At 47.6% G+C, this 18,524-nt stretch overlaps 1 protein-coding gene across 1 annotated transcript in view; it reads right to left on the reverse strand.

The window, feature by feature from the left end:
• Positions 1 to 15,058, reverse strand: part of LOC131207597 (uncharacterized) — a 76,206-nt gene extending 61,148 nt beyond the window's left edge. The window contains exons 1-3 of the mRNA XM_058200218.1: positions 14,908 to 15,058; positions 13,203 to 14,823; positions 12,768 to 12,861 (exon numbers count right to left, since the gene is read on the reverse strand). Coding sequence (XP_058056201.1) covers positions 12,768 to 12,861; positions 13,203 to 14,823; positions 14,908 to 15,058 — 1,866 coding nt within the window. The remainder of the gene's footprint in view (positions 1 to 12,767; positions 12,862 to 13,202; positions 14,824 to 14,907) is intronic.
• Positions 15,059 to 18,524: the final 3,466 nt, after the last annotated feature.

An 18,524-nucleotide genomic window follows, 5' to 3' on the forward strand; every position in this document is an offset into this window, starting at 1 on the left:
GTGTGTGTGTGTGTGTGTGTGTGTGTGTGTGTGTGTGTGTGTGTGTGGGAGCGCCAGCACTTTGCCAGATATCGGTTGGAGCGGACGACGGAAGAGAGTCAAAGTTCGGAAGATTCGACGAACGAAGACTAAACTGAATTTATCTGTTCAAACTCCTTTAACCGGAGCTAACCGGATGATAAATTTGTGCCAATCGTGCGGTGGGGCCGATGGCTGCACAAGGCTGTGGACTATTATCGAGCAACCACCTCCGTAGAGTCACGGTCATTTCGTCGAGGTTCCGCGCAGAAGAACCCAGGTTCGAGCCCAGTCGTGGAGTCAACGCAGACCTAACTGTTCACAAAAAAGGAAAAACAAAAATACCTGACAAAAAGTATCATATAAAACAAGATGGATTTGAAGATGGAACTGGCGGATCTCCTCCAGAAGACATGAATTTGATTAGAACGAAATTCGAATTAATAACTCATCCGATGAAGTACAGGGTGACTCATCATGAATTGAAATTGTAAAAAACTCCGCCATTTTTCAATCGATTTTGGAAAATGAACAAGATTTATTTTGAGGATTAAAATATTGTTTATAAACAGTAGTATTCTGAGTAAATCTCAGAATAAAATATCGATCCAATGATCAATTAGAGACAGAAAAAGCGATGTTTTTTGGGCATTTTTCATTGTTGTTGACAACATTTCGGGCGTAATAGCAGCAATTTCCGCTGTGATCTTAGCTTTCAGTTCTTCAATCGTTTTCGGTTTGCTGTCACAAGTATGGTTTAAATCAAATAGTCCAACAGAAAAAAGTCAGAAGAAGTTTGTTGCCGAACTGCCGAAGCACGCCCAGTTTTCACAGTTGAGCGATTATTTTCAAAGTAGAAGGTAACAATTTCAGCCCGCTGTTTTGCCGCCTAAAACGGCATAGATTGACGTTTAAGAATCCGGCTGATTTGTCAAGATCGACTGAAAAATGGCGGAGTTATTTAACATTTAAATAGTATGTGTCACGATGAGGCACCCTGTATGCAACCAGGATTTCGCTACCCGTCCTAGCTTCTAATTGAGTCTGGCCCTAGGCCTTGGCGCTGGCCCTAGCTCTCAATTGAGCCTGAATCATTATGCTTTTTTGACAACATTACCGTGGTGTGCCATCTGACAATGGACTTCAATTTAAAACGAAACCAGTTAGACAAACAGAATTGTATCAGATGAACAATCGCACTTGCTTTGGCTGATGAAAAATATTAAAAATGCCAATTCTGGAGCCAGTGCTAAGGACTTCTCCTGGAAAAAGTTCGAGGAAACTGAACTACAAAAAATTTGGACGAAGTTGACATCCAAATGCAGTCACAATTGTGGGATTAATTGAATATGAATCAAAACGCCATTTCGCTTAGGAGAGGCCATGGGACGATCCAGAAGATCGGAAAATACTGCTCATCAGCTACAAAAAAAGGAAGACATTTCATCATGGCGGATTGAAGTCATTCATTTTCAGCTACTCAAGCCTGATCGAACGGTTAATATTCAACTCTACCTAAAGCAAATGAGCTATTTGAGGCAATTTTGAACGCGAAACATGATGGAAAACGTGCCAGGGAAAAGGATTGAATAATTTAATTAGAAATTACTTTCACATGCGGCTTACGCACCAGACTAGCAATTTTGCAAATATCACCTGAGCAGTGCGGCTTCTATTCGTAGGAAATAGTGGAAAAATTGCTTCAAGTACGGTTTTCTGCGCCATTCTTTTGTCGAACCGAAGTACAAGTTGGGTGCTTCTTTGCTGGCAGGTCCCGTTTTGTTTTCGTCAATTTTCACACCACTTTTATCGGATGAATCAATCAACCACGAGGAAATTATCCACCGCCCGAGCACCGCGAAATGCCAACGATGGAATTCCCGATGGAATTATCCCTGAGCTCGCTAAGGCGGATGTGTCGTAAGTCGCGTACGTGGTCTACCTTTTCCCTCGTTCCGCACCAATGATAACGGATTCTTATTCTTGAGGCTAACTTCTTCCGCGTCACATGCGACATTCGATTTGCACGCCCAACATAGCGCACGGTAAGCATTGACGAAATCATAACCGATAAAGATAACGGACGACTCGACACAGATATCAAGGGGCAGCCGACCGGCCGGCCGGTGTTCGTATTTGGTGGAGTGGAACAAAGCGTAAGACACTAAAAATAAAACCATCTGTGTGGCGACGACGGCGACTACGTCGGCCACACCTCAGGCGGCGCCGGGAACAAAATTGGTGTGCCAAGCGAAACACACCGTTTGAGTAAACATAAAAAGTATGAGACGAGACGCATCTGCCAAGCGCGCGATTGAATGACAAACTTCCGGTGATTTTGCCACCAAAAACCGCACATCGCGAAATTAGTCGAAGGTCTCGTTGTCTGTTGAACGACCGGAACCATCGACCGAGGATGCGATAATGATGATTCGCACTGACAAAGCAGCGGTTGCGAAGGTTAAGACAGCACATTTAAACGAAGAATTTTTCGGAAGGTTTTCCTTAAAGGTGTTCTCCGTTCCCAGAAGCTTCCAAAAATGGATGTCTAAAACGCTGCAAAACGAAAAAGAACCAGACGTTTTGCAGGACGGTGGTGTGTAAAGAAAAAGAAAGCCAACCAAAGCCATTACAAGCCAAGTAGGGAAGGGAAACAACCTGGCGGAGGCGGACAAACAAACAATCTCGGAGTGGTCCGAAAGAATTCAAACAATAGCACACAACATGCCAAGGAGCATAAGCATGCCGAGGCAAACAGAGCAAACAATCCAAAAGAAGAGATCGGCAAAGCGAACAAGAAAAGAAAGAGAAAAAACAGGAACAACAAGTTAATGCAAGTCAATAAAACGGTCGCTTTTCAAGAGAACGGAACGGAAGCGCGGCAACGGAACGGAGTGGAAAAAGACGACGACCCAGCAACTCCTGCCGGGCGGTTTGCGCGTTGAACTTGTAGCGCCCGCTACTGGCCGCGGGACGGAATTTTTAAACGATGCGCAAGTTCAACCAGATTAGCCTCGTAGCCAATGTTTATGCTACGCCGGCGGCGGCGTCGTTCACGAGGACGTCGTACGACGCCCGGGACGTTCTTTCGCAGCACAGCGCTAACGAAGCAGCAAAACAGAAAAAAATGAGACTAACAACTCTGAATTGTTTCGCGTTACTTCCGCCTTCCGTTCCGGGTGGTGGGTGGTGGGCTGGTGATCGGGTGGTGATCATCACCCGCGGGGGCGGGTGGTAGAGATCGACATCGATCGGCGGTGGTGGTCTCAGAAATGTGGCGCTGTGAATGGTTGGTGTGTGTGTGTTGCTTACTGAGGATGGGAACTCATCATCATCATCATCAGCATCATGCCTCCGCCAACAGCCTCTTCTGCTTCATTACCACCAACAGCTGCCGAAGAGGAAGCCCGACTCTGACACGCAATGGACCATTAAGTCGCATGATTAAGTGATGGGGAGGAGGAGGCGGACCACAACAATGAGAACGAACGGGATCTGTTCGTTCGGTGCTATGCTATAACGGTAACGGTGGAGTGTGTTTGGTTCCTCTGCGCCACCAGGTAATGCGATGTGACGACATGAGAAACGCACGAAGATCCAAATTAAAGAACTTTGCACTCTGGTGAAGAAATATTTCAGATTTGATCAACGTGTTATGCAGAGTAGTAATAACACATGGGTTGAAAAGTTCCGGGCCTAACCCATAAATAGTGCTAGTCTTATTGCATCAATCTCTTTTTCAGTTATTACTAACCTTCAAAAGAAAACTGTTAAAATTGTATGATATTCACTATATCAATGATTTTCATAACAATGGATCAATTTTCGTGGTTTTAATTTTACCCTGCCTCTTGATGTAAAAATACCGTTCAAGCGAAGCAATGGTTTGAAAAGTATTATAAGGACCATGTTCCATCAAAAACAACAATAAAACGTTTGTTTTCTGACTTTAAACGTGGTCGTAGATACAGAACACAGAACAACATTTGAATCAGAACAGAACAGAAGAACAGAAGGTAACATGAGAAATTTTTTTTTTAATCTAGGAAAGGAAACAAGAATAGCAAGGACCAAGAGACAAGAACACTAATAGAATACTAAAAAAATACAGAATAGACTCGGGACTTTTCGAACTAGTGGTTTGTTGTTGTTGTTCAAAAAATTTGTTGAAAAAAATGTAAATACTAAAAACAATCAATAAATCGAATCAAGCACGCAAAATTGGCAACGATTCAGCACAAGTTGAAGAAAAAGCGATCAGTAAAGTTTAGTTTTCACAAGAAAACAAACAAAAAACAGCGTATGCACAGCCTTTTTTTGCCCGTCGGTGGGCAACGATTAAGCAACGCACGCACAACAAGCCGATCCGATCCGATGTTGTAAGTGGATAACGAAGAAGAGAGACCAAAAAAACCTTCCGCAACACGCAACAAGCAGGTTCGACGAATGGATGACAAAAATGTTGTCGCAAGGGCCGCACGCACGCAGAATGCTAAACGGGAAACCGGCCCGGAGTGTATTATTTAGTCGTTAAGGTAAGTAATAAGCCGTCGCCTTGGGGCGACAAAACTGAAGCGGAACCCGAGCCGAGCAGGGTGCGCGGTTTAAGGTCAACCCATGACGGTTCACATTTGTGTGCGCTCAGCTCAGGCAGGTGTATGAGCGCAAGGGGGCTGCTAAAGGAATGCTCCAATGTGGTAATTAATTTACTGGTGGCCGGTTCATGTTTCTCTTTCGGGAAGCACGGAGCGAAGACTGCGCGACGCGTAAGACGAAACACTTGAATAAAAAGGCATTCGTTAGTAGAGGACAGCTGTGGAGCAGTGGCAGCTGAAGCATGAAAACGCTGAGCCAACTGACAACAAAACGATGCTAAGCCATGTTAAGCGTAGACGCCAAAGACAATACCGAAAAATGAAAAAAAGAAAAATGTTAGTGCAAAATAAACCATACAAAGAGCACACAAGTGAACTAATAAACATGCAAATAGATGTGGTGAACAGCAGGGAAAAGTGTAACACAAAAACAAACCAACAACAAAGTGTGAAATAAAAACAAACCAAACAAGAAACAGTAGCCCACAGGAGAAAACAACACAACAATCCGAAGCCTGGTACAAATTTCGCAGCGGACTTGTCTCGCTTTGTGCTTATCTCGAAGCTGCCGAGCTTACCACCGAAAGGCATCAACAAACTTGTTGGCCGATGCTGCGATGATGATGCAAAACCTAAGCAAGTTGCGTCGCGCAGGACAGGGGGACCGAACACCGATCGGGCATCTGTTCGAAGTGAACGAACCACAACCCAGCAGCTTATACTGAGTGAGTGCCGCACTCAGCACGAAACATTGATAGCGGGCATGATGTTACCGGGCAAAAGACAGGGTCGATGCTACCTCCGATTGGCGCAAACAGATCAGTTCACGATCAAATCCTGAGGAGCGCATCAGAAATCCTCACACCCAGCGCTGCTGATAAGCGAAACGTTGGCCTCTAAACTTGCAATGCTTGATCCCAACAACCCTCGGCAGAGGGTCAACTCGGCGAAGCGTGAAACTTCGTCGCCATCGCGGTTTGATATTTGCAAACATTTTGACGGGTCTTGACCGGATGGTGCGATGCTCATTTGCTACACGAGCCAAAACAGAGCGCGACGCGCAAACTACTCCCGCGACTGCCTTTACGTGGATCAAGACCTAGAGAGTTTAGTTATTGCTTCACAAGGCTGCTACACACCTCGAGAGATTAGGGCACATGTTGGTCCCCGCGAGATAACCTAAACCATTCACCATTCGACACGCACGAGAGTGTGAGGACCATAAGACCCCAGACAGTGGACGACTCCGTCATCGGCAACCGTCTTATCAGTTGGTTGCGAAGAAGAAAACAAGGCGACCGATGTGCACTTCCGCCGACCGTCATCCAGAAGGTCACCCGCGGAATGGTTAACACACTCGCGATCACATGTTTTTAGAGCAGTTTAAACGTTTGACAAAATGAAGTGACGGCCCCCTGATAAGCACCGCCCGGCAATCAGTCCCATGTGCTCTACATTTTATGTCTTAGTCACCGATCCACCGATAGCATGTAGCGGGCAGAGATGAGGGTGCCGATCGATGTCGAGTAGCGATATGGGTTGCGATCTGTTTATATTGATGTGTACCGTTCGGGTCAATTCCACGATGACAAGTGAGAACAGCGAAGATAATTGATTTCCAGGATGACAACTAAGAGCCGACACAACTGACGAATGGCGTGCGTCAACCAAAGATTTAAATTGAATTAACAATCGTCGCCACCAACAAAAACAGACTTTGGCGGAAACAGCAAAGTTAGGGAATGTGATTCATCTAGTGTTTGGATTTCGAAAATTGGGGCGCAAAATATCAATTGTGGATGTCGCTGCAAGGCACGTAGGGCCGGCCCTTTCGAGGGAAAATGTCGTCTAAGCTTTCAGCTACAATTTTTCCGAAGAACCAATCAGCGCCAACATTTCTCTGTAGCGTACACGCTAACGACGGCTACGGTGGCTTCATTTTCGAAAAGAAATAGGTCGCCAGACCTAAATCCGCATCAGTCACTCGTATTGGGTGCATTTGGCTTCTCTTGCACGACGTTTTACCAAGCCCCGAATACGACAATTTTGCTTATTAACATAAGCACCGAGGTGGACATGAGCTTAAGAAGTTACGTACTGATTGTATTGAAGACTCACCACTTTGGAAATAACTTTTTAATATTTTCCAATTTTGTGCAAGCAAAAAGCGTAAATGTCAAAGTTTTTACTAGAAGTTCACCGATTACAATGGTACAATTTCCAGAGTGAACTTTGACGTTTTAAAAATCAAATAGTCGGTAGTTTAAAATCCAAACACTTGTAGGATCACCACCCTATATTTAATAAACGGGTTTGTCCACAAATTCTACAAAAGCTAGCCAACAATTTTTAATGCTTATGCTACAGTTACTGAACTATATGCGTGTCATTTAATGCTATGACATTTCCGACATTAGTCGTGGTATATCATGAGAACATGATATACCTTATCAGAACATGTGCAGGTTATTCTATTCAAAGAAATGTAATAAAGCTTTACAAAACCTGATCACAAAAAATTGACCTAAACTGACCCAAATCGAGCGAAACAATGAAATACTTACTAATAAGGTTTACTAATTCCGAAAGTTATCCAAGAAAATCCAGGAAGACGATCGGAAAAGTTACGTTGAAATCCCCATGTCAGTTTTTCTAGACCTTTGAGGACTTGACCGAAGCGGTTCCGCTTGCTAGTTTCTTCAAACTGGCTCCAGCGTAGTGAGGACAAAAAACACTTACAAACTCACGAATTGTTTTGAGCACCTGTAGTCAGAGCGGTAAAATGGACAAAAAAATGGTGCCTCCAATGGATGTCGGCCACCTCGGTAACATCCGCCAGGATCCCCGGTAGCGATACGGGGACCCGTACGCATTGATACCATCAGCATCACCAGCGCATGTCTTCATCAGCCACCCTTCTCTAACGATGACGATTGTGTTCCATTGTCTGTGCGCATTTTGTGTGCGTTGATAAGACACGTCACAAGACACACTCGCTGACGCCGACTGGTTTCTGTTTCGGTGCACCGGTTCCGAGATCCGGCTCGAGCCGGTACACCCCAAAGCAGTTGGGTTACATCCCGTTAGGTGTCTTGGGTTGTTTCATCCCCATCTACAACGTCGCTTCCACCACCGACACGCACGTCAGTATGCGCCCCCGGGTACTAGTGGTTCACGGTCAACATCGGCTCGCCCGGTCCTATTTAGACTTTTTGCAACTGATTACCATTCGTCTGTTGGGTTGACTGGTCCCCGCTAGGTTGTCGGGGTGGGAGAGATTTAGAGCATCTGATAACGGCGATAACTTCGCAATCTTCGGAAGGCAAGCGGAATGAAGCGGTGCAGTAGAAGCGATCCCGGTCACCGTGGAACGCGTCTTGTTGCTTCATTAAAGGACGGGCGAAAAACGCGTTATCGCGTGCGCCCAAGACATTTGCGAACGCCGACGACTGTCGAGCGGTTTTTACCGAAATCGGGGCGTTAATGATGATAATGAGCGTTTTCAGTTGGAACCATCACCATTGACACAGAATCAGAACCCCGCCCGTGGAAAGGACTGCGAAAAACAATGTTTCCACTTCTAGTCGTCACTTTTCGAATCGAATCGAAAACGAAAATCCTGTCAATTGTTACCTACCAAGGTCATGCTTAAGCAGGGTTGGCTGTGGCGGACTTTCAATCGAACTTTTTGCTGTATAAATTGTTCACTTTTGTTTCTTGCAAAATATTGTTTGAAAATCTAAGCCAAGAGCCTCATTAACGTTGGGCACAAGTTCTTGTCACTGAAACTGTCACACACACATTGTCCGACACATACAGAAAAGGGGTCTTAAATGGGATCTTGATATCTAGATCTTGATTGACACATACAAACGGAGTCACACACGACCAACAGCACACCACGGAGGATGTTTTCTGTCACCTTTCGACACTCTGGAGTCAGCCAAAAATAAAACCTGAAGGGGGTCTTGTGAAATTGGTCTCCACAAAGGACACGCGAATGAGAGAGAATCGGCCACGGTTGAGGGGATCACACTGTCTCGCTTCCACTCAGTCGCACAGTGGCAACAACAAACGTGGCGCTGCTGGCTGAAGACGGTCTGACACTGAGGCGCTTGTCGCGGATCGAACCGATCGAAGCATCCGCGCGCGCTTCCCTCGGTCGGCGAACGGGAGATAATCAAAGATACACTGTCCTTTTGGTAAACCCGCACACACCGCTGCACACACCGCTGCACACGGTTATGTGTGGGTGTACGCGCGCTTTCTTCCCAGCCAAGACACACACAGCCAAACAGACGAACAGGCCCCAGCCCGCGGATGGGGCTCGTCTCCAACGACTCAGCACGCTCGGCGCTAGCAGCTCGCTCGACGTCTACAAACAAAGTCTCGGCTCGTTAGTGTAAGTAACGGCTGCTGGATGCGGCGCTGTTTGGAGAGAACTTTCCTATACGATTGCCTTGAATGTAAGTGCCGCTCCTCGCCGTTCCGAAGGGATGTCGGCATCCGCGGCTGTTTTGATTTCGCTTGACCCAAAGCACAGTCCCAATGGTTGCCACCTCAGCAAAGGCTAGCCAGTCTCTTGGAGGAACCTATCAGAGGGAGCATCAAATGTTGAGAAACACACAGGTCTAGACTTTGAAACGTCAAATGCCATATGAAAATGCGCAGATGTGTGAAAAATCTCTCCTAAGTGGTGGAAAACATTCTCAATAGTTTTCCAATGCGCGCGGATCCAGCGCCTAGTCTTCTGAGCCGAGGTCTTGTTCGTGCGGCTACCAACGGCTACTTCCCGGCCACGTTTTGCGGCGAGTTACTGGAGAGCTTGTGGAAGTTTTGCAGCAAATAAGTAAACTACCGGTACGTGTATGTGAGAGCGAGAGATAGAGAGAAAAAGAAGTGAGAGAGAGCCAAACATGGGGAGAGCGAACGTCAGCGGACACGGCCCCAGATCCGCTTGCGATTTGTGCAAATTGATGAGTCACGCCTGTCATCGCCTGTCAACTGGAGGAGGGAAACTGACAATTTGTTTCCTTTATACTTTTTTTTCTCCCCCGTTTCAGGAGGCAGCAAGACGTGTAAGTGTCCTCGGACGCACATTAGGTGGTGTGCCCCCCGGGGGGTGGGAATATCCTTTGTAGCCGTCAATTGCGCGGCGCTAATCAGCGCATTCGCAGCACTCGCAGGTTGTGGCTAAATGGGACACGATGATGATGAGCTGCTGCCGCGGGGGGATTGGGTAAAACAAATCCACCTCAATCCGGATCCAGAACCGCACCGACTGGGGCACAACAAATGGCGAAACCGGACACTAACCGGTAGCGCAAACTGACAACACACCGCGTCCTGCGGTGCGGGGTCTCTGTTCGGTCGTTTGAGGTGCAAACGAGGTCCGCCAAACATCGGCCCCCGGATTGGAAACGACGCCCTGCCCCTCTGCTGCTGATGCGGGGGCGGTGACGGTGACGGTGCTAATCACCTCGTAACGCGCACACGATAAGCTGTGAAAATTGACGATAACACTAATCCCCGGAGTGGAGCGACGCGGAGAAGTCAGCCAGCAGCCAGTATTTTCGAGAAATATCTTGCCCGAGCTTCTTGGCGGAAGAAGTCAAACGAGTCACCAGGGCAGGGTGTGGCCCGATTTGACGACGGATGAGTCGTGAATCAACTTTTGTAACTAGGAGACTGTGCGATTCCGTCCTGTTGTCAAGGGATCACACCACGCAAAGCTTAAAGGTCATCGTTGCTACCTTTTTTGAAGGCTGTACCGTGAATCTGTTGCTTTCTGTAACAATGTGGTTTACACCGATCTCGGGAATCGAACCCATTGGCCAGCTGCGAGAAAATGGGGACCACCATCACTACCATCAACAATTTGTGCTGGTTTTCCTGTGCAAAAAAACAAAGTTGTGAATGGCAGCCCGATGGCGACTCAATGCCACGATTCACATCATTGGTGTCTACAGTTACGCAAGTGCCCGACAAAAATCGACGCACTCGGCAATGGACGTTACAATCGCGCTAATAAAATACGACAATATTATTGCAGCATTTTTGCAAAATTTTCTTGTGCGGGTAACCGCGGAAGAGACTTTTTTGGGCTGTCAAGCGTGACGTTCAAATGTTATTGAAACAAAAAAAGGTCTATTAGCTTTTCACATGACACTCGTAAAACAGCAAACAAAAACGAGCGAGTCCCACAGTCAAAAAGAAAAACATTCATCAAATCATCGTTCGGCTGACGAGAGAACCCGATTCATGCCCGTCATCGGGGCGCGCTATTCTTGGCCAACAACAAACCGGCCCGTGTATTTTGAGAGCCTCTCTATTCTATTTATTCACAATTAAACAAACAAAACCGAAACAAAAAGTTCCACTGACTGATGTGTGGTGTCGTCAAAATGAGCCGGTTTCGAGGACGTAAAGGCTCATTTGCGATGCATTGAGCTTCTCTCGCACGGTGGCGGCATGATTGGGCGTTTGTGTTGATGCTCTGCTATTGGTGGTGCGCCCCGGTCATAGAAAGGGCAGCATATAAAAACCGCAAACAGACGGTGCGGTGGTAATGCGAAAAATAAACTATCATTCGATTCGAGCGAGCCGGCAAAAAATACCGGCCCCGCGGTCTGTTGGGGCGGGTGGTTTAGTAAACAAAATATGCCATGGTAGTCAACAACAAAAAAAAACCCGGCAATACCGCTGTGGTGAGCAGCCTACGTGACACACTGTAAAACGTACGCCTATTACACGGGCATGGTAAATGAACTTTTAAAACTAACGTGACACACACGTCGTGGCAATAAACCTCAACTAGATGAACAAATGTAAATGCACATTGTCTACTCTTACACTATGTAGAAAACCATAAACGTAAGGAATTCTATTTAAGGTAATAGAAAAAAAAACCCTTGTTGATGGTCCACATCACACCACAGTTTCGTTCTCAAATGGGCTCGTGGTTAATTAGTTTCGCAAAATACTTTCCATGATGAGGAACTGAGAAGCGTTCCGAAAGCTCCGATTTTTCTCCACTTTCTTAGAAACAGATTGTCTTCAAATTAAGCACAGTGGATAGCGGAAAGAAGTTTAGCTCAAGAACACAAAAGATTTTACGAAATACGAGGATGAAGAATTTGCTATGGTGTTATAGTGGACCCGGCTTTTTGAATGTTTTACTAATAAACGTTTGCGATAAAAGACAAGTTAACATCTTGACTCTAGAAGTACTGCTGTACGATGTAATCCTCACCAATGAGTTTTCAAAGCATTTCGATATTAAAATACCGTTCTCTTTTCCAACTTGCCCCTACATATTGCAATTTATTAGCTACTTGACCAAATTGAACCAGATCTTTTAGCCTACGTCGGATGATATGAACAAAAGGTGCCTCTTCATGCTCTAATTGTAGCTTTTCTTGAATATTTTTGACAGATAGACGAGGGTTTGCAGCTGAGATATTCACTATACGTTTATCAATTCGTTAGGGTGTTGATTTCTTACGCTTAACAGCTTTCATTGAAGCTTAGAAACGATATGATGTCTTGTGAATTCTTCACCGTGCGTTTCTCAGACTTAGTTTTGCATTTTGAATATGAAAACATGTAAAAAAGCAACTCAAAAAATAACTAACTGTACTTTGGTTGCTTTTGTATCGAGTAAAATGAAGGAAAGTGATGTAAAAACTAAATGCTTCAAGCTTCAAATTTCAAGTAAACTAATTTTTGTGGTACTCAAGTTCACCTCTGACCACCAATGGTCGTAGCAGTATACGAGATTGAATCAAAATGTAATTTAACCGTCATAATTTTACTTTCATAACCTCAACCTAACATTAAACGTCTCAAAAGAGCGATTCAAAAAGAAAATGTACTCATTTTTTAACATGTTCTTCAAATGTTCAGGAACTAAACTTCTTTTCGCTATCCACTGTGCGGAAACACAAACCAAATTAATGTGTCTCGCTTTCGTTAGATTGACGCCCACCGTGGAGCATTAATTTAATTTAGATTAATTATTGGTCATCAGATCACAACTGTTGCATAAAACCCCGCGATAGTCCCTTTTTTCGGAGCAATTCCTCATGGACTATTCCATTCATTTTCAAATTATTATGTAAATTGTAATGATTATGTAAAACGATTGATACTCACGTTGAACGATTGCCACTGATTGAGCAGATACTGGTGGCACGCCTTGCAAGCCTGCACCATGCCTTTCGGATCCTTGGGTCTCGAACGTGCTGGCCTGAGTGGTACAAGAAACAGTAGTAAAAAAGAATCACAGGTTAAAACGTGACATTATCGACAAAAACAAACAACAATGGGAAAACAACGATGCGATAAAAGCGCTCTGTAACTTAACCGGGAAAAGAACAAAAAACAAAATAAGTAAGCACGTTATTTTAAATTTAAAAGAAACAATAGGTAATAGACTGAGATAATCAATAACTGAAAGTGGAACAAATGGTGAGCAAGAAGCTGCAGCTGAGACTGCTCAAAACAAAGGTTGAAGTATTTCAACATGCTCAAAACATTGTTCAAGCCACAGACAACCGTCAACTAGCAACAAAAATCTCAGCTACCGACCTGGCGTGCGTTTCGTCGAAGATCGGGAAGTAGGGCCGCTCCTGGTCCTTCACGTCCTTCGGCCGCACCGTCGCAATCTCCTTCAGGCTGCCGCGCCGGTGCTCGTCGCCACACACGTAGCACACCTCCGTCATCGAGTTCTTGTCCGGCATCGAGAGGTCCAGGATGTCGGTGCCGGTGCTTCCGGTGCTGCTGCTTCCGTTGCTGTTGCTGCCACTGCGCAGACTGGCGTCCTCGCCGAGCCCGCCGCCCATCACCACCATCCCGCCACCACCGGCCGGTCCGGATCCGGGTCCGCCGCTGGCGCCCGAAAGCCCTCCACCGCCAGGCCCCACCAGCACACCCCCAGTGCCGCCGCTGGCCGCGCCCGAGGCCGAGTTTCGCAGATCGAGCGCTCCCTCCTCCTCGAGCCGGAGGTGCGACGACGGGCCACCCGGCCCGGTCGTCGCCCCTGCCGCTCCACCCGTCGCCGCCGCCGACGACGAAGGCGACGAAGCGTTGTTGTTGTAGTTCACCATCTTGAGCTTGTGGTGCGCGAACGAGGACATTTTGCGCCCATCGCGGAACCCGACGTTGGCCGTCGTTCCAGAGGCGGCCGCGGCGGACGGTGACGTGACGCTTCCGGTAGGAGCAGCGGTGGTCGCCGCCGGTGACGGTGTGTCGCTGCTGTGGCGGAACGCGCCGGACTGGGACGTCGTCTTCACGGGGCGCTGCTGCGAAGAGGAGTGCACATTGTTCGATGGAGCCGCCGCCGCCGCAGTGGAACCGGCGGTCGGCAGCGGGTGGTGGTGCAGGTGTTCCCGGGCCGCGGCGTTCGTGGCCGCGAGGTGGTTTTCCAAGAAGCGCTTCGACGGATGATACGGCGGAGTGGCCGTTTCCGGTGCTTTCGAGGCGCCCGACTCGTTGCTGTTCCGCTGTGGACCCCGCGCGGGGCTCTCGTTGCGGGATACCGCATAGCCCCCCGCCGACGGCTGGGGGGTTGTTCGCGACGCCGAGTAACCGCCATGCTGAGAGGACACCGATGTGGGTGGTGGTGGTGTTGGTTGAGTGGCTGCGGCCGATGGAACCTGTGGTAGTCCGCCGCTCACGCCCAGGTTTTCCGCACTGAGCCCGAGCATCTGGGCCGCGTACTCCCCCTGACTGTTCAGCTCCGCGCCGATGTAGTTCTTGTCGTCGTTGCGCTTCAGCCAGTAGAGCCGCTGGGCGACGGGTTTACCCTCGCGCTCGTGGTAGTCCCACTGCTGGGCAAAGGTGGTGAAGCAGAGGTAGCACGACCTGACGCCCACCTTGGCCGGCGTCCAGGGCGGCACGCCGGCCGGCGGCAGGTGGGATTCGAGCAGCGGGAAGTGGGGCTCCTGCGGGCGCTCCGGGTTCTGGCGGACGCGCAGATAGTACTTGTCCTGCGCCCCGGCCGCCCCACACACGTAGCAGATGGTGGAGGGGTCCAGGTCGGCGGCTACCGGCGAGGGCGACGCCGCCGGGTGCGGCTGATGGTGCGGGTATCCCCCAGGACCTGCGTAGTGCTGCTGCTGCGGGTGGTGGTGCTGCTGTTGCGGCTGCTGCTGATGCGGAGCATGTGGGTGGTGGTGATACCCCGGGTGGCCGGAACTGGGTGGCAGCGACGGAGGAGGTGGTTGCTGGTGCTGCTGCTGCTGGTGATGGTGTTGGTGCTGGAGTTGGTGTTGATGGTGGAGGTGTTGTTGGTGGTGGTGCTGCTGCGCCTGCTGTTGCTGCTGCTGCTGTTGGAGCTGGTGGAGCTGGTGGTGTTGGTGGTGGTGCGATGAAGGCGGGGGCTCCGGCTGCGTCAGGGAGCCCCCACGCAATTCGTTTTTGATGTAAGCCTTGGCCTTCTCCATACTAATCTAAAAACAGAGCGAGCGAGGAGAGAGAGAAAGAGAAAACACTATTAATGATCCACACAAGATTTGTATATAAACATATTTCCAAGGAAATCGGTTTTCTTATCGACAAGCACACCAAACCGAGCGAGCATGAGGAGGCACCAGATTAGAAGAGGCACCCAGAAGCCAGCAGCCATTCTCAAAACGACCGCGCCTGGGCAATAAACAGTGCAAAGTGGAAAGTACAAGAGGGCAAAACACAAAACATTGCATATTTTAATGGAGAGCAACACAGTGAAATGGGAAAAACGTTGTTGAAACGACGTGTCTACTGGCTCGAAACTCATTAGTTTCAATCGAACAGCTTACACAGACTTGGAACGGACGCCAATTTTGCCAATTCTGACAAGAACACAAACCAAAAACAGCTAAAACCACAAACTAAACCAAAAAATAAAGAAAAACAGATCGGTAAAGCCAAACTATAGAAATGACAAGATCAATGTAGCAAAGGTACAGAATTAAACTTGAATTTGCCAAACACGATAAAAAGAAAGGAATAAACCGATAATATGAAAGTGAAACAAAACAATAAAATGAATTGTTTGTGTTTCAAATGAAAAAATCCAACAAACAATGTCCAACAAAGTATACAAACAAGTTACAATAAGAATGTTTCAGAAAAAAGCACCAACAACTTAGTTCGATTGATGACAAATTCTACTTCAGATCGTTACACCGAACCGAAGGAGTACTCGACGAACAGGTTCCAAACGGCTCTACGCCCATTACGAAAGGGCCAGGCGCGCATAAACAACGTTGGGAAATTGGTCCAAAGCAAACCCCGAACCGATTCGCCGCCCACGGCCATTTCGAAAGCCCCGACAGGGCACACGCTTATCATGGATTTCCACGATCCGGCCCGGATCGTGAGCCGTGACTTCTGTTCTCACATCAATCACGGACGCACACAGCAGAACCTGGCTGGCTGGCTCCTTCGGGAGGAGGAGGATGCTGCCCGCACAGGGTCACAGGGTTAAGTCAAACGGGCGCAAGGCATAAAGAAGGCGAAACCAAAACATTGCGACGACGTAGTAAAAGGTTATCAAGCGGCGGCGAATTGAGGCGGATGTCAGACACTCGCGGCCCTCGCGGTGGGCGATCAGCACCGTCGGTCGTGTCCCGTACGCCGAGCGCAGGTCGAGTACCGTGTTTTGTGTTTCGCCCATCTGTTGCATGGGTTTTGCTTTGGCCATTTTTCCCCCACCAAAGCCAACTCCAAATAAAGTTCGTACTCTTCGCACACTTCTTCCCGGCGGAATGGAATCGCTCAGGCTCGGGCGTCCCAACCGGGGGAACTTATTTGATTCGAGTCGCGCATAAAACATACCACATTTGAATGTAAATCGGTGACGAATTAGGTGCTGGTGCATAAATTTCTCAGCAGCAGCAGCGTCGCAAAACACGACCGAACGCTCGGCTATCGTGTCCGCGCTACCGGCCGCTGCTTGCTTTGCAAATTGTTTGATTTGGTCCAAGTTTATCGCATAAACATAGAGGGTAGAGTCCCTCAGAATCAGAACTTCACTCATTCTACCATCCACACTACGGGGCCAGTTTAATAATGTAACCACCATCGATTCGGCTCGAAACAATTGCATATTCGTTTCGCCTGGGGCACACCCCGCTAAATTATATTCAAAATTAATAAAACGAAAACTCAAATCTTAACCTCAATACAAGCTGAATTGCTTGGCCTTTAAAGGATGTGGCCAGCACACACTGGAAGCGGTTTCATACGCGCGTTTTGCTTTGGAATCAGCAATTCAAAGCCTCTGAATAACTGCTGCCTAGGAAATGTGTTGTTGATATTTTCTGCGATTCATGTTGCATGAGAACTGAATCGTCTGAATTGGTTCGGAACGTCAGACACTGTGAAACATCCTCTAATTCAAATAAAATATATCAAGTTGGGGAAAAAGAATTTCTATTATTTTCTCGGTACGTGGCTCATGGTGATCGATGCCTCATTAAGTATCGATCAAACAATTTCAAGTTTATGTTGTTTTTTTTCATCAAGTTGTGTGTAAAAAAGCGAAGTGGATTAAATTTCCTAATGCAAAACCTTGGCCAAATGGAATAAAAGCGACCCATTTCTTGAACGGATGATGACTGAGGATGACGATTGGGTCGACAATACGACAATATTGTGCAAAAGTGATCATGTGGTTAAAGCGTGCTGAAGCAGCGCAAACGGTGGCCTAACCAGGAGTAAAGCCAAGGAAGGTTCTACTAGGCATATGATGGGACTGGATAGGAACCATTTATTATGAGTTGCTTCCGTGTGGTCAAACACAAAATTCAGTCACTAAACATTTATCTGAGAGAGGCATTATGAAGTTATTTTCAAAATAACAACAAATTATGCAATTAAACGGTGCATAGTTGACCCAGCTCGGGCCTGTCGGAACATCTTAAATAAAGTTTTGAATTTTACGCAAAAATAATGGCAAAAATAACAAAGAATGCTTTTTAAGTGTTAGAAGTGGTTTGCGTAGTGTTGTGCGTTAAAATAGAACGGATTTGTGGACAATTCTTGGCTCATCGTCATTGCATCTTATTTTCGTAATCATTGACTTAGATGCTCTACTGCTATGCTTTCCGAACACTGACATGCCAAACGAGTTCCCCCAGAATGATTCGCCGGACGTTCGCCGCTAGAGGTTCCGTGTGCCATGTGTGTTCTTCTCAGAACACACAACTAACAGCGGCGAAGAATCGAACATCTCGTGGGCTTATGTTGGCCTCCCAAAGCGAGAAATTCCTACTGCAAACGAAGGTCAAATTCCAACATACATCCCCAAGAACAATCCCAAGACCGAAAGAGACAGCGCGAGCGGTTCACCAGAGAGAGACAGCGATAAGAAAACAAAATTCAGACGAGAAAGAAAGACACAGAGTGAATGTGAGAGAGCGAGAGAGCGTGACTGTGGAAGGTGATTATGTTGCCCTATCGAAAGGCGAACCCGAGCATGCCGAGAAGCTCATCTGGCCAAGTGTTTCGGGGACACCGCCGAGATCCCGCGACCCGATGGGGTCCGCAGCGGCCAGAAAGGCTATCGCAAGTGACCCTTTCCCGTGTTTCTCTCGCTCTCTCTCTCTCTTTCTTTCGAATCGAAAGGACCAGGACGCAGAAACATTCATCATGCAAAACAACAACAGCATCCCTCTTCGCCGCTGCCTCCGTCACCATGTGTCTCGCGTGTGGTCAGCCGGCCAAAGGATGCGCGCCACGGGCAAGTGAAAAGGTTATCTTCTGTCGGAGTCAAGGGGTACCGACCACGGGGCTTCATCTCGACGGTACTACTACCCTACACACACATACACAGAGGGTCGGTACTATGATCACGACTCCCGCGAGACACAAATTGCGTGACCTATGCTCTCGTTGCCCACCACCACAGCACACCCCGGGACCCCC

This window comes from Anopheles bellator, chromosome 2 (assembly GCF_943735745.2).
Source record: "Anopheles bellator chromosome 2, idAnoBellAS_SP24_06.2, whole genome shotgun sequence".
In the NCBI taxonomy this organism is placed as follows: Eukaryota; Metazoa; Arthropoda; class Insecta; order Diptera; family Culicidae; genus Anopheles; species Anopheles bellator.